This window comes from Cucurbita pepo, unplaced genomic scaffold (assembly GCF_002806865.2).
Source record: "Cucurbita pepo subsp. pepo cultivar mu-cu-16 unplaced genomic scaffold, ASM280686v2 Cp4.1_scaffold000305, whole genome shotgun sequence".
NCBI classification, from domain to species: domain Eukaryota; kingdom Viridiplantae; phylum Streptophyta; class Magnoliopsida; order Cucurbitales; family Cucurbitaceae; genus Cucurbita; species Cucurbita pepo.
Genome location: NW_019646553.1, coordinates 2,196 through 19,385, shown reverse-complemented (window position 1 = coordinate 19,385; position 17,190 = coordinate 2,196). Strand labels below are relative to the sequence as shown.

Sequence of the window (17,190 nt, the reverse complement as noted above, 5' to 3'; positions counted from 1 at the left end):
AAATATAAATATTATTTTTAATTATTTAGTTAAAAAAAAAATTAATTGAAAAGACCACCTGAATTTGGCTGCTCCAATCTGTGCTAGTACTGGCAGATATTAATGGGTCAAAAGACCTTTCTTAATTAAAAAAAAAAAAAAAAAAAAAAAAATTGAATAACTACTTGACGCGGTTATTCCGCAAACCTTGAACCCTTATGTCAACGTCAACGGACCGTTACGCGCGTGTAATTCTCCTTTTACACGCACCTGATGCCTCCCTGTTTATTAAAGGCCACCACGCGGGGCCCCATCCGCAACACACACATTGCGGGAACAACCATCCATCCACTGCCACACAACCTTTCTCTTCTCAGATTCAAATTCCTCTGCCCCTCCCCCTCCCTCCTCTGCTCTCTCATAATCATTGTCCCGACCCGACGCCTACGGCGAGGAGGAGATTTCATTTCCTCAATTCTTCCTATTTTTCTCCATTGATATGGGTCTCTTTTTCTCCAGGAACATCGCCAAATTTCTCCTCTCTTCCTTCTTCTCTTCCCAGAAATTCCCTTCTCAGATCGAAAACGTCGTCTCTGTCGTCTCCTCTCGTACTGGACGTCATCGGCAGCGCTACAATCAAGAGTATCGCCTTGTTGTCGGGTACCTTTCTCCATTTCACTCTCTGATTTCGTTCTTCTAGGGTTTGTTGTTCTTGTAAGTTGAGGCTCTGATTTTTCCGATTTCTTCTTCTAGATGCATTCCTTATCGATATAAAGATGCTCTGAAATCGTTTTCGGTTGATAATATTGAAGTTCTTGGGATTAGTTCACAGAAAGGACAAGCGATGATGTTTCCGAAGGTATTGTTATATCGATTCTTGGCGTCGATTATTCCGATTCGCTCTTTTGTACCGATTGTTTGATGATTTTGAAATTTTAGGGCGGTTGGGAGAACGACGAATCGATGGAGACTGCGGCTTTGAGAGAGACATTGGAGGAAGCTGGTGTGGTTGGCAACATCGAAGTTAGTAATTCGAATTTCTAGGGTTTCCATTGTTGATTCTGTCGAAGAAATTTTTGTTCATCCAAATTCCAATTTAATTTCACTTACAGAAAAGATTGGGAAAATGGTATTACAAGAGCAAGAACCAAGCGACGATGCATGAAGCCTACATGTTCCCGCTGCAGGTCACCAAACTACTGGAAAATTGGCCGGAGAAAGATTTCCGGAGGCGGGAATGGGTGAGTTCTGGCTTAAATTCAAACGAAAACCCTAAATGTTCTTCGTTCAAAACTAATTGAATTTCCATTGGAACTTGTAGATGAGCGTGGAGAAAGCCAGAGAGGTTTGCCCTCAATGGATGAAAGAGGCTTTAGATTTATTGATTAGTCAACGAACAGAACTTGAGCAGAGCTTGGATGAAGAAGAAACCCCCTGTTCATAAACGTAGTAGTAGTTGTAGTCTTAGTGGTGGTCTATTTCTTGGGAAGATCGGGATCGTTAAGCCATGTTTGAAATGACTTTTTAAGTGATTATTTTAAAAAGTCGTTCTAAATTGGTCGTCATTGAGGCTTAAAAAAGGGTCGGGATCGAAGAAGGCGAGAGGTAATTGTGATTGCTTTGCATGTTTAAGTGTCCTTCGAGGGTATAATGCTGGAAATAGACCCTCTTGTAAATCACCCAATTCTTTCATTCAATTTAAATCATTCTTTCATTCAATTTAAATCATTCTTTCTTATCATTTTTGCTTTTTCGTTCCCTGACTTGAACGTTGAATTGGGTCGGTTCGTAAGTTACCTACAAAATTGGTTTGAGTTGAACCGAATAAATCTGACTTATTGAATTCTACAATGCTCTTTATTTACGACTTCTCGCAAACATCTCTAAGGATATGTGACAAATAATGATGAGAGGGTCGAGTGCACTAAGTTAGTGGCTTAACTCGGTTAACAATTGAGCAATCAAGGTCAGGTCGAGCTGCTTTGCCCCTCTCCTCTTCGAGTCGAGCTCCTTGATTCAAAGGTGAAGGAGACAGAATCAAACCCCTCTTTCCCGAAGTTTCTCTTGCCAATGGAAACGGGATTGGACGAAGAATATGCTCGAGCAATGATTAGGACGTGATTAGGAATTATGGATGGTTAGGTCATTGTGGAGATAAGGATATTTATTATGCTATGAACACCAGCCAGTCAGTAAAGATATTTATTATGCTCATGCAACACCAGCGAAGGCGATGGTGACGTGTTGTCTTGCCTAATATGCAACAAAGCCGCTGGGTTTTCAAAATTAATGAATAAAGTGGTGTTTTGCAGTATACTTGTCCATTCCATTTTTCGACCAATCCAAATTTTGGGTCGGTGATCCAAGCAATATAAATTGTGAGATTTCATATCGGTAGGAGAACGGAATAAAACATTTTTCATAAAGGTATGGAAGCCTCTCCCTAGCATATACGTTTTAAAATCGTGAGACTGACGAAGATATATAACAGGTCAAAGCGGACAATATTTGCTAACTGTGGTCTTGGACTGGTACAAATAGTATCAAGGAAGCCTCTCCCTCGCATACGCGTTTTAAAATTGTGAAGCTGACGAAGATACGTAACGGGTCAAAGCGGACAATATTTGCTAACTGTGGTCTTGGACTGGTACAAATAGTATCAAGGAAGCCTCTCCCTCGCATACGCGTTTTAAAATTGTGAGGCTGACGAAGATACGTAACGGGTCAAAGCGGACAATATTTGATAACTGTGGTCTTGAACTGTTACAAATAGTATCAAAGCCAGACATCGAACATCTGCGAGTGCGGACGCTGGCTTCCAAGGGGTGAATTGTGAGGTCTCACATCTGTTGGAGAGAGAAATAACATTCATTTTAACCGCCTGAAAACCTCTCCCAACAGAAGCTAAGGCTGAGGGCAATATGATAAATAATTAGTTAAAAAATTATATCTATCCATAATAAATGTTATATTAATAATTAAAATCTCACAAAATTCAAATATTAAACGTTTACGAGCTACATCTCACTCCAACATCCGCGGCAAACGATGAATATTCTTAATTTTTTTTTAAGTATGGTAGGATTAGGTTGAGTTGTAATTCTATTTTCATATCCGAAGAAAAAAATGTCAACCTGTAATTCGAATTGAATTTTTGTTTTTTCATAAATTCAACTCAACCCAAACCCGAAAAAAAAAAAAAAAAAAAAATCCAACTTTTATAGTTTGAGTTGAGTAGTCTTATTTGATTGTTTATGGAGTTATATGAATAAAATTTTATTTCATTTTAGTTTTCTAAATTTTCAAAGAATAAATTTTAATTTTAGTCCTTCAAAATATATAAAATCAAAATTTAGGTAACATTTTGCTCGGACCGTACAAAACTAGAAAGAGTTGGATACAGTCGTAAATGGGTAGCAAACACAGGTGCATGGTGTCACAATCACACTCTAGCAGCAGCAAGACAACGATTGTAAAACATTTGTTATAACCCAACAAACAAGCCAGCCGTATGAAATTCGCATTTTGCGAACAACATCGACGTATGCTTAAGTCTCAAGTCATGTTTTAGAAAACGCGAGCAAGAACATACGTTAAACATAATTTTAAAGAAAACAATGTTATAACCTAAAAGTTAGTAGACGACAACAACGACTTTGATAGCATATAACCGGATAAGAAGAATTGACAACTAGTCACACCCCACTGTAATACATTTCGAGACATATTAAACCTGATGGGTATAAACATGATTTTGGTAACGGGTCATACACCTCTGTATTGACATAGCAACAATAATAAAGACCTGCAAGTAAAAGGGATTTGGAACAGGCCAACATGGACAACCATGACCAAACATCTTACATGTGGCCATAAACACCACGCCTTTGACAAACATGACCATGACACATGGTTAGTCCGTATGTATGTATGTATATATATATATATATACATTTTTTTTTTTGGAGTTATCTTTATTATTATTTATTTATTTATTATTAGTAATTTCTAGGATATCCCTGTTTTTATTAATACAAAAACCCTGAATCCTGATCATCCTCCTCGCGAAGGCCTGCGCTCCACCTCGAGCAACAATGGCGCTTATTTGCAGTCCCTGCAATGCCAAGCTTAACCCGAAACCTAGGATTCGACTACTTTCTCTATCGGCAATTCCTAACGTCTTGAATTTTCGCAGTCCGCCTTCTATCAGCTTTTGTTCCAGCTTGAACTATTCTGAATTTTCCCGCGTGGTTCGCCCGCTTAGGGGAACGGATTTTCAAACCAGACGTCGGTTAAAGTCTGTGTACTGTGGTGCAGCAGCAACAGGTGCCGCTGCTACTGATCACTATTCGACGTTGAATGTTAGCCGGAATGCCACATTACAGGAAATAAAAGTCTCATATAAGAAACTCGCTCGCAAGGTATTTTTCCGTTTTGAATTCTGCTAATTGTATATTCTTGAGTTCTACGGGGCTTATTGGTCCCCTATGAAGCGAATTGGAGGGTTGAAAATCGAATGGAATTGAACTGTGGGAGGGATAATGAAAAACTAGATGAAATTTCAAGCGCTACGTATATGATATATGTTTTGCAATTTCCACCCTAAACCCTTAGAGCGAGAGAGAGATAAATTGAGGCATAATAAGTTCTTGTTGAAATTTATGAAACTTTAAGAATTCAGCTGTTGGGACGCTGGGTAGTATTTTTAAGAAGTCAATTTTGGCCAAGGTTCTTAAGAATTGACTTCTACTTAGTAGAAATTGAAAAATGGCAAATGTTGCCTGCTGTAACTTCTCATCAGGACAAACATTTTAGGATCATAGGTTTGTAAGGCCTTGTATAATATTCATTTGGTTTTTGGTTTTGAAAAATTAAGCATGTAGGTACCACCTCCTCTTATGGGGTTCTTTGCTTTGTTATTTACCTTTTACATGTATTTAAGAAACAAAATCAAGTTTTAAAAACTACAAAAATGTAGTTTTTGAAATCTTTTTTTTGTTTTGGACTTTGGCTAAAAATTTAAATGTTCATTTAAGGAAGATTGGATGCACCGTAGAGAAATTGGGAGAACATAAGTTAAATTTTCAAAAACGAAAAACAAATAACCAAACGATAATCAAACAGAGCCTAAACAAAGGTGATTCAGTTTGCAAGGATGCTACATAGTAAGTTATTCATTTTATTAAAGTACACTAGAAAGGTAATCGACTAAGAATGCTGTTATTTAATAGCAGGCTCCAAAAACCATGTTTAAGCTAACTGGCTGCAAGCTGATAGAGCTAAAATCTAACAGGCTGACCAAGCATTTATCAACTTAATTAAAAGAATTGTTTATTTGGTTTTCGTAAGAATAAAAGGCAAGGCATTAGAGATTCTTTAGGCACACAAATAATATTATAAAGACTGGGAAAGGCTTTTTTGGGATAAGAGACAGAAATTCCATTACAGAAAGCGGGAGATACAACCAGGCAAGAAGTTAAGACATCTCCTTCTAGCCAATCAGAAGGGGTGATTTGAAAAAGGCCCCCAGTCCAAATTTATTACTAAATTATGTAGTTAAAGTTTGACAGGGAGGAATTAAAGAATCGTACATTCTTCCAAAATCTCACTAAATTTTCTGTTGGCAATTATGCTGTTTCCTTTTATTTAAATCATCCACAAAATATTTCTGAATCTTTTATACAAAGAACTTTAGCCTTTCCTTTAAGCCACTACGCCAATAGTTAGAACTCTGGCTGTAAGGCATGGGCATTTACTTTGTATTTGATAGTCTAGATGAGCTTTACTGCACAATGTCCCAAATGATTCACCCCTTCTTTGTTTTTATTCTGAACAGTACCATCCCGATGTGAACAAGAACCCTGGATCAGAAGAGAAATTCAAAGAGATAAGTGCTGCATATGAGGTGAGAACTGAGGCTCCTATTTGAGCATTTGTTCCTTGTGTTATTGTGTACATTTCATATTTTCTAATCATTTTATGGATCCTCTAATTGATATCTCATCTTTCATCACGTTCGTCACACTCCTTGATATTAAGAAGATTGATATTTAGTTTCTGATATTAAACTCTCCAAGAGTCTTTTTTAAATTCAACGATGAAAAGAGGGGAGGTCCAGTCGGCCATATTTGTACAAAAATTAACCAACTAATTCCCAAAGCTAACTAACCATGACCAATTAATTGATTGGCTGGTAGTTTAACAAGGTAGGTGTTCGGGCCAATCTTGTCCTCAATAGGGAAAGGACCAATCTTTAATTTAGAATGAACTCCAGAGGTAAGTAAGACTTTTTAAATGCACCATGACAAGGTCACAAACGTTGAAATCCACATCACGCTGATGTGCATATGCTCGAGCCTTATAGGAAGTGTTAGCCTCCTCAAGATGGAAACAAAGCACTTTATGTAATTCTTCAACCCGGTCAACCATGAGCTCAACCTCGACGCTAAGATCAATAGAAGAGGGGAAATTAGCAAGACCAAAAGTTAAATGAGGGATGCGAGTGTGTACAATCTCGACTAGAGACTTCCCTATGGGTTGTTGGCCATGTGGTTGAAAGAAAATTCGACTTGCACAAGAGAAGGATCCCATTGTCATGGTTCATCACCACTTAAGCAATGCAATAGGTTGCCAAGAGTTCTATTAATGATCTCATTTTGTCCATTCGCTTTTAGGTGACTACGGTGTTACAAAGAAGGTCCGTTACAAATCTTTTCCAATGAGATTGCAAAAAATAACTCATGAACTTGACATCTCTATCCTGAACAATAGTCTTAGGAATTCTATGAAGTCTAACAATCTCATGCAAAACAAGTTAGTAAAATTCAAGGCATCATTAGTCTTTTAACAAACAATAAAATGAGCTATCTTGCTAAAACAATCAACCACAACTAAAATCGAGTCAAAACCACATTGAGATCTAGGTAAACCAAGTACAATGTCCATTGAAAGTTCAATGCGTATGGAATTAGGAACTGTTAGAGGGGAGTAAATTCGTGGATTTTGGCTTGAATCCCTTGAAGTTTGGCAATTAAAACAACTTTTAACAAAGTCGCAACATCTTTTTTAATTTGTGGCCAAAACAACTTAGTAGAAAGGGCGGCGAGAGTTTTATCACAACTGAAACGATCGGCCCAGAACAAATGAGATTCATGTAAAGAAGTTTGATGAAAACAAATACATCACCTTTTGTTGCAAGAGTAATGTATATTACTCAATTTATTATTATTTATTAGCGAAGTACATAGGCCTAAGCTAATTCTCCATAGAATAGGAAAAGAATAATACAAAAAAGGAAACTATGCAGAAAAGGAAACAATAGAAAATAGGCTAATTCCCTTATTTAATAGGATTACACATATACTTCTCAAATTATGGTTATTCTTTCGACATTCTCCCTCACGATGAAAAATACAGATCATTCATTCCCAACTTGGATACTAACTCATGAAATAGTAAGATGTGAAGTCTTTTTGTTAGAACATCTACAAGTTGAAGCTGTGAGGCACATAACTCATGTATACTATCCTCTTCTCTAATTTTTCTTTAATAAAATGCCGAGCGACTTTAATATGCTTTGTCTTATTATGTTGGATAGGATTATGAGCAATATTGATGTCTGATTTGTTGTTGTTGTATAACTTTATTGAATATTTTCTCTTAATCTGTAAGTCATAAAAAATTATCTTAAACCATAAGAGCTCACATAATCCTTGTGCAATAGCTCGAAATTGTGATTCGACATAGGTTCTAGCCACCACATTTTGCTTTTTACTCATTTATGCCACCAAATTTCCTCTGTGAGAAAAGTGCAATACCCCGTAGTAGACCTTTTGTCCACTATTAATCCGATGTAGTTGGCATTGGAGTAAGCTTATAATGCTAGGGAATTATTCCGTTTGAGCTAAATTTCTTTTCCTAAAGTTCCTTTAAGGTAATGTAACACTCTATTGCTTGAAGGTTAGGCTCCCATAGGTCATGCAGAAATTGGTTAATAACGCTCTCTGAGTATGCTATGTCCCATCTTGTGTGAGCTAGATATCCAAGCCTCCCCCTTAGCTTCTGTTACATCTCTCTATTCACCGCAAGTTCTTCTTTTAACTCTCCCAATTTCTGAAGTGGATCCATTGGCATTGATACAGGTTTGCATATGCTTTTCCCTATTTCCATCAATAAATTCATCACATATTTCTGTTGTGATATGAAAATTTCCTGAGTTGAGTGTACTACTTAATGCCATTAAAGTATTTTAGGCGTCCAAGTTCTTTGATCTCGAATTCTCTTGTCAATTTCCTCATAACATTTTTTCTTCACTATCTCCAATGACTATGATGTCATTCATCTACATAAACTAGAAGCAGTGTAACTCCCCTTGATTCTGAGCGTTTGATAAAGAGAATGATTTCCTTGACTTTGCTTATACCTACAATCCTTTGTCCATCTTTCAAACTGCCCTTGGTGATTGTTTTAGCCCATACATTGCTTTTCTCAGTATGCACACCTTACTTCTCGAGCTCTCTTTTAACTCTGAGGGATGCTCATGTAGATTTTTTCATCTAGATTGCCGTTAAGGAACACATTCTTCACATCATACCGACCAATTTAAGTTGACAACCAAGGATAACAATATTCTTATGGTATTCATCTTTGCAATTGGGAAAAACATCTCCTGGTAATCTTATAACAATTGAATTTAGACTCACAATGGAACTTTTATGTGATGAGGATAATCTTTCAAGAGAAATATAGTTTGATAGAGAGTTATAAAGGTTGTTTTATGCATTCTCTAGTATGTTTTTGGATAGCTATAGGATCTATCATCTATTGGTTCATTTAGAGTTCCAGTTTGTACCTGTGTTAGCATCTCACTTTGTGTCAGATGTTTGGACTTGAATTAGTTTTGAAATGACTTTCCTCCTAGCATGTACTTGAGAGAAATGAATCTGATAGTGAAGGTAGATTGGATGATTCAGTAAGTGGCTCTATTATGATTGGATCTTGGCTAGGTAAGTTGTGATTGGCATTGGTAGTAGGAGTGGACTGAATAGTTGTTGGTTCTGTCTCCAAGGGTTCAACTAGTATGTCAAGTGTTCAATTGCTTCCCTCGGGCACTCTTCAATCACTTACGTTCTCCCCCTAAAGAGAGACTTTAGAGAAGAAAGGTTTATGCTTAGGGACTGTCACGTCCATTGAGATGTAATACTTCCTAGATATTGGATCGTAACATTTGTAAATGTGTTTTCTCTTTCTTTTTTCCATAATAATATGTTTTCTCTTTCTTTTTTTCTTTTCCTTAAAGAGGTATAGTTGCTCCTTCCTGGTATGTAAATGTGTAAGAATGTTTTTTTCAACTCATTTTAGTTGATTGAAAGAAAAAATGCAACTCATTTTCTTCAGTATCTAATAGTGATCCACTGCTACGCATTTTGTTTCTTTGCAATCATATGATAATGGAGCAGTTGTATAGGTCCTATCAGACGATGAGAAAAGATCTTTATATGATCAGTTCGGTGAGGCAGGTTTGCAGGGAGAATATGACGTAAGGAGCAGTGGTTCACCCGGGGTAAGATTATTGCTTGCACTTAGCCCACAGGCCATCTGAAAAATTTATTGTCAAATTGTTTCGATTAATTTTTCTGTCGAATGATTCTTAATCATTTTGTTTATGGAATTTTTTTTAGGTCGACCCCTTTGAAATTTTTGATGCATTCTTTGGCGGATCAGATGGACTTTATGGAGAAAGAGATGGAATTGGAGGCATCAATTTAAATAAGAGGAGCGGAAGAAACCAAAATCTTGATATTCAGTATGGCATCATTCTCATGTTATATCACTACTGGAACTAGTTAGTTGTATATTTAATCTTTTATTATATTCTTAAACTCCACCTTACCTAAGGGCTTGAAAATTTCACAAGAGCCAACAAGTATCGATATTACTTGGAGAGGAAATGACATTCTTGAAATTTGAACATAGGACCTTCTACTCTGATATTATTTTAAATTCTTGCTAGACCCTAACAGCTTTAAATGATTTGTTACAATATATTTATTCTTTAACACTTCCATTATTAGTTAGCATGAGACTCCGAAGGTATCTCTGCCATTTGTATTCGACAATCAACAAAAGAATCCCAAGCCCATACAAAAGCTCCTAGCCAACAGTTTGAGAGGGCTGGAGCTTCTTCCTATGGCCCTACCTCCACCCAAATACGCCCTTCCTTGACATTCTAACTGGTTGATCCCAGTGGAATTTCCTTTCCTACCTTCCTAGCATATGTATTAACAATTGGGGGCCTCACAAAGACTTTTATCATTTACGAGGCAGAATTATACATTGAAAAAGCTTTTGGACAGTTGACCGTTGATCTATGCTTGCTCTTATCATGTTCTCTCTCTGTTAGTTTATATTAGTTGTAAATATCTTAATTAAGTGTAATCAGTAATGATTTAACTCTCGAACTGATTGTACTCTCTCATATATGTATGTATTCGTAAATTATATGATATGTGCTTATAAATAGTCTGAGTCGTACTTTCTTTTTTTGTATTTGTAACCTTACAGTTATGACCTGCACTTAAGCTTTGAAGAATCAGTGTTTGGAGGGGAGAAGGAAATTCAACTTTTTTGTTTTGAGGCGTGTGAAAACTGTGATGGAACGGGTGCTAAAACAAGTAATTGCATAAAAGTGTGCGCCAGTTGTCATGGAAAAGGAGGAGTTGTACAAACTCAGAGAACACCATTTGGAATGATGTCTCAGGTAGTTGAACATCTATATAATGAAAATTGATGTTTTGGATTGAAAAAGAACGTCAAACTTAATATTTTTTCTCTAACACCCAAGTTAATTTATTTAGAGCTGAAGCTGATTACTGTTATGTTAAAACATTCTTTGATGAACACGATCGTGTCTGTAATAAGTTGATGTTAATATTATGTTTTCTAAAGAAAATATATTTAAATGAAATAATATCAAGGGGCAGAATCCTATGCCAAGGGAATTACTAAAAAACTATTATTATCACGTTTATTATTATTTATTGTATTTTAAATGAATGATGTTTTGTTTCAAAGACTTGGATAGTGATAGAAGGCACCGGTGTTTTTTTACGCCTTTTATAAAAAATAAGAATGGGATATAGAAGGGTAAGTGAGATTTTGTTTGGGGGGAGAATGAGAGTTTACGTGACCAGAAGATGTAAATATGCTGCAAGTAGAGCTGAGTGTTAAATAAGTTAAAGCCATGGTGGTCAGAAAATTGTCTTTTGCAGTTTTTTAGATGCACGCAAACTAGCTTGTATACTCATGGATATTAATAAAATATCCCTCACAGATATACCAAAATATCCCTCATAGATATACCAAAAGAGAGTAAATATGATGCAAGTAGGAAGTGTATATATGAACAATCTACTGTGAGATTCAGCAAAGTTAGGAGTTTAACTGAACTATCCATCTCTTATAGATATATAGAAAAGATAGTGCTGAAAGTATCTTATAAATATCACTTGTATATGAGTGAGAAGATAGACAATAGTTGTATCCCTTTGCCGAATCTTTTTTTTTTCTTTTGCTTCTTTTTCACTCTCCTTCCTTTCCATCTACAACTGAATAGTGAGATATTTGGTTCTTTGATCTACATTTACTAATCAGAATAAAATTGCCAAGCTTCATATTGTTTTATACAATTGTTGACTTACTCTCCACTGCTCATTTGTTGATACTAGAGGTAATTCGTAGTCTTTTAGACTGTGTTATTGAGTTTTCATATGATTGACACTGACCTAAGTTGGAAATTATTTTAAATGGTTGCTGTGAAATCATCAGTTAACGCAAAGGCTTGTTGGTTGAATTGAGTACGTTTAATCTTTTGTACATATTCTTCACTTCCTCACTCATGGGTTTAGACTAAGCTTTAGCATGTGATTATCAATATTAACGTTACAGAGTTCAAATGCATGACCTCTCTCTCTAGTACTATGTCAGGATATATTTAATATTTTATACACATTATTACCGATTATAGTAGACGTTAGAAGAAAAATGACCAAAATCTGATTCTTAATTGTAATGCTTGAACTTAATAACCATGTAAAATTTCCCATTTTGGTTTCTTACAAATTTCATGTGATATAATGAATTTTGGATCTAGCCTACTAGATTTACCTTAAGATCGTTGTTCTGTGACATCTTAGGTGTCTACTTGTTCAGAGTGTGGTGGAGATGGTAAGGTAATAACAGAGTTATGCCAAAGCTGTGGTGGCAGTGGTCAAATGAAATCATTTAGAAAAATGGATATAGTAATCCCACCAGGCGTCAGTGATGGAGCTACAATGCGAATTCAAAGAGAGGGCAGTTTTGATAAGAAAAGGTAAATATATTCTTTCTTCAAAATTAAAGCTGCAGCTGGTTTGGACGAGCAATGATATTGTTCTAATAATCTAAACCCTTTTGTAAATATTCTCTCTCGATGTTACTAACTCGATGGAGATCCATCTTGTAACTCAACAGCTCTTTTTTTTTTTTTTCTTTTTTCTTTTCTTGGAATGGATTTTAGGTTCTTATTAAAAAATTTGCTACAATGACGATGATAATTAATGATAACAATAAAAAATAAAAATTGTGCAACACTTATTCGAGCAATATGATTATTGTCACAATTTGATTATTTCCCAAGTACTATTAGGATAATGGTGAAGGGTGAATTATGTTATAGTAGAAGCAAGATCAGTCACACTCACACACCCACATATAAAACTAAATAAAGAGACACCAAGATTTATGTGGTTTGGAGAGAAGAAATTCTCCTACGTTCACGGACGACAGCCAATCACTATAACCAAAGTGTTTACAAATATATGTTTCACACTCTCACACTACAAAGTCTCACTTACAAAGTTCATCCCAATTGCCTCTAGACACAAAATGACACTCACTCTATGTCTCTTAACAATGCTAGACAAACCTTTATATAAGTATAGCAATACTAATGCTCATACATGAATGAAGATGATTCATGTACCAATATGGGAGATGGACCAAATAAATCTGATAGATTCTTGAATCAAAATGGGGAATGTACCAAAAGTATTTACGAACTCAAAAGATCCATGAACCAAATCTTCATGACAATTCTTCCATTCTTGTCAAATTGACTCATTTTTTTCAATAGGTTCTTCAAAATATCTGATTCACCCCAAATTCTTGATTCTTACAAATTCAAAAAATGTGTACATGAAAATAGTCAATTAAATGAGCACCACTCATGAAGATTCAAGTTAACAATCATCCTTGCAATATGAAATTTCAAGTGGGAGACTTGGCTTTCCTTTGAGAGGTGCAATTGTACGGGCAGTGTTCCTTCATTCCCAAATTCATTGAGAAACTTGCTCCTTGCTACTATGGTTCTTATGCTGGTATGGAGAGAATTTAAAAGAGGGCGTATTGTTAGTCTCTTACAAACTCCTAATTTGTTTGGTTGAATTTATTTAGATTTAGTTATCTAGTATACAGAGATTATTATTTAAATTTCTGTTACCTAGTATCTAGGGTATTTAGATTATTTAGATTATCTAGTAATTTAGATTTAGTTAGCCTTTCTCCCTTATAAAAGGGATATGTAATTAAATGGAAAAAAAAGAAAAGAAAGAAAAAGAAAGACACCATGCTAATTTAGACTTGCAACATGATCAACTAAAGAAGATTTTTAAAAATTTCCTTTGCCATGGTAGCAATGATATAGGGGTTCTCACCTCCTCAATTGAGATATTGTCGAGCCATCCATTGCTGAAGGTGGCTGGGTATTCTTAGATTGAAGCAAAAGCCTCACGCCCAGCTATCCATATGGATTTGGCATTCTCATTAAAAAGGAGATCCTTGAAGGAGAATCATTGCTACAAAATATGGTACCTCTCACTTTGGTATCAAGCCCAGGAAAAAATCAATTCGCTCTTCAGCTCATGGATATTCATTATGAAGCAAAAGGACCTCATTTATAGCCGATACTCTTGCAAAATCGGAAAGGGTTCATCTAACTTGTTTTGTCAAATACTTGGGCTGGATTAAAACCTCTTTATATTTCTTATCCCATGCTTTATGTCTATCCAGTAAAAGGAAGCATCTATTTGGAAGACTTAAAATGACTGAAATGATTGTTGGGGCCTAGGCTTGAGAAGACACCCAAAAGAAGGAAAATAAATCAATGAATGGGCATTGCTATCCCACCTTATCAACCATTCACCCGTCTTAAGGGAAGACTTTTGGATTGGAAATAAAGGAACAAATGGCCTTATCAACTAAAACTCTTATCTATAGACCTTGCAACTAGCGGTTTCAAAGGCAATGCATCCATTTTTCTCTAAATTGGAAAAGGAACTCCCCAAAGAAGGTCAAAATTTTCATTTGGAAGCTTAGTCACTTGCATTAATACCGTGACAAGCTGCTATTCTAGAATCTCATGGTTTTTGATCTCCCATTGCTTGTGCGCCATGTGCAAAAATGCGTGAAAAGTGAAAAGGCACCTGCTTATTACTTGTCCTTTTGCTAAGGCCTTCTGGGACCAATTTTTATCAAGTTCACTTGGTCTACTACTTTGCCCGGAGATCCACTTTCATTGATTGCCTCTCTTTTTTTGGTCATTTGTTTAAGGGGGAGAAAGAAATCCTTCGAACCAACTTCATCAGAACCATAGTCCAGTTGGTACTAGAGGAACAATCAGGGTTTTAAGGACAGAGATATGGTAATTAATTAATTAGTTAATTTTTTATTCATTAGGACGTTTGATCATGGTGTAAAATTATTCTTTAATTCCTTTGCGTGTGGTGTGTTTAACTCTTTATAACAAAGTTTTGTCAAACTTTATACTATTTGTCTCTTTTTCTAATGCCCTCTCAGGTGAGTTTGGAATTGGAGCCTTTGATGTGTAATTCCTTTTGGGAATGTAATGATGGTAGTAAGATTAATCATTTTGGGCAATGGAATTTAGCATCTCAAGCTCAAGGTGATAGAGGTTTCGGCATTGGAGCTCTTAAACGTAGAAATTTAGCACCTGTTGCTCAGTAGGGTTAGCTTCATTCGTTTTGGCAAAGGGTGATTATTAATATCCTTGGACATTCTCCATCAGGTTGTTATTCTACTCTTTCTTTTAGCTTTCTCCCGTTATAGACAACAAGTTTTCTTAGGTGACATGCCCTATTTTTTTTTCATTTCTGGAGATGTCATTGGTGAATCGCTCAAATTGCTCAAGGTTTCAGTTTACAAATCTGATCTTGGTATGCTAGGAAGGAAAGGGACGCATATTGGCCATAGTTGATAGGTTAGTACCATTTGTAAAGGGGGACCCACATGGAGACCCTTTGGTGATTCAGTGAACTTCACTTTGTTCTGCAAATCCTTCTTTACTTCCGTTCTCTTTCAGGAATTTATTTTCCTTACTGGTTATGTTGTTTTTTTTCTTTTCTTCTCTATCATTTCTTGAGGTGCTGTCGACTGTAAAAATGAACCCCAGTTATCCAAGATATTCCTAAAAGAAAAATTAATTAATAAAGAAAATAAGGAATGCAAACTAGATGCTTTATGTTTTGCTACATAAGAGGTGAAGTGTTGTCTACTGTGAAATATGTTCTCTTTGCTGGTCTCTAAGTGGCTGGATCATCCTTGTCACTGGGATTCAAAACCGAAGTCCCTTTTTATTCTCTCTGAAATTTAGTATAGATTACTGTTCATCTCTGCCATACCTTATTTCATATTATTTAAAATAGTATTCCATTATATTTTATGTCCAAGGTTGTAATCTTGTGAAATCAGTTTCATAGTTTTTTCTGCTTTTTCTGTTCTTCTTTCCTCCTTTGGCAGGAGAATGGCTGGTAACCTGTATGTCACGCTCCGTGTAGATGAAAAGCATGGAATTCGGAGAGATGGTATTCATCTGTACTCCAATATTAGCATTGACTATACAGAGGCAATTTTAGGTACTATTGTGAAGGTAAGTTAAAATTATTGATTGGACCTAAAAAAGAGTCTGAATGCAATCATTAATTTTTTCTTCTCTATAATTTCTGGTTGGACATAAGAAAGAGTGTTAACTTAAAAGCATTGACTATATGGAAGTTTCGGAAGACGACCATTCTGGTCATAGTCCTTACCATTGGTTTAATTTTAACAAATAGATAATGTGGTCTCAAGTAAGTATATAAATATATTAACATGAGTATGTATTTAAACCAAATATATTGGAGATGAGTATTAGGTAAGCAATTATTAGGTAATAAAATAGTATACTAAGCAATGGCTGATCCATAACTTGTCTCGAAGAACTTCATATATTTTGATATTAGTTTGTTTAATAAAAAATAGGAAAGACGTGTAGTTTTTTTCCCTTAAAATTTAGGGACTAGAAATGGACATTTTAAAAAATGTGGAGACTAAAGTGGAATAAACTTGAATGTTCAGGATTAAAATGAAATTTGAATCTTGAATTTCTCTCTTTCTTCCTTGGTGTGTGTATGTTGATCCTTCTGAGAAGAACACTTGGTAAAATACCTAAAACTTTGCAGTATATTTTAGAGGACTGCAGTTGCTATCAACAAAAACGAAAAAGTATCGAGTTATTTATCACCTATAACGTGAAATTACTTCAGGTTGAAACTGTTGAAGGCTTGAAAGACCTTCGAATACCTGCTGGAGTTCAGCCAGGGGACAAAGTTAGCTTGTCAAGAATGGGGGTTCCAAATATAAATAAACCTTCTGTTCGTGGTGATCATCTGTTTATCGTGAATGTTCAGATTCCAACAAGCATCAGGTTCAGTGTTTTACCATTCTTGAGTTGTTAGTTTTTTATTTAACATGGTATTCCAATCTGAAACTACCAACTGAAATCCTAGCTATTATATCAACATATTGATTTGTATCTTTGGCTAGAGGATGAGGGTTACGTGCTAGGAACTGAATCCCTACCCACCCAAAAAGAAGCCAACAGAGATGAAAAAGAGTAAAAGGAATGTGAGAAGCACCATTGAACAGCTAAAAGCTCCATTCATAATTTNCACCCAAAAAGAAGCCAACAGAGATGCAAAAGAGTAAAAGGAATGTGAGAAGTACCATTGAACAGCTAAAAGCTCCATTCATAATTCCATGTTCTGTCATGCCACTTGAAATGTTTGTTTCCACTAAATTTAACGTAAAAGTTGTTGTGTTAGTTAAATGACCGAAGCA

General features: G+C 35.7%; 2 protein-coding genes across 2 annotated transcripts; both read left to right on the top strand.

Annotated features, from left to right (window-relative positions):
• Positions 1-326: 326 nt before the first annotated feature.
• On the top strand, positions 327-1,704 carry LOC111784936 (nudix hydrolase 18, mitochondrial-like). The gene is made up of 5 exons (XM_023665446.1): positions 327-639; positions 733-838; positions 919-1,002; positions 1,092-1,220; positions 1,301-1,704. Exons 1-5 carry the CDS (start codon positions 479-481, stop codon positions 1,421-1,423), a joined length of 603 nt encoding a protein of 200 aa, XP_023521214.1. The 5' UTR covers positions 327-478; the 3' UTR covers positions 1,424-1,704.
• A 2,294-nt stretch (positions 1,705-3,998) lies between these two features.
• Positions 3,999-16,984, top strand: LOC111784933 (chaperone protein DnaJ 1-like). Its single transcript, XM_023665444.1, has 9 exons — positions 3,999-4,400; positions 5,816-5,884; positions 9,446-9,541; positions 9,660-9,784; positions 10,543-10,738; positions 12,174-12,349; positions 15,832-15,961; positions 16,617-16,777; positions 16,897-16,984. The coding sequence occupies exons 1-9, from the start codon at positions 4,074-4,076 to the stop codon at positions 16,901-16,903; spliced, it is 1,287 nt and encodes a 428-aa protein (XP_023521212.1). The 5' UTR covers positions 3,999-4,073; the 3' UTR covers positions 16,904-16,984.
• Positions 16,985-17,190: the final 206 nt, after the last annotated feature.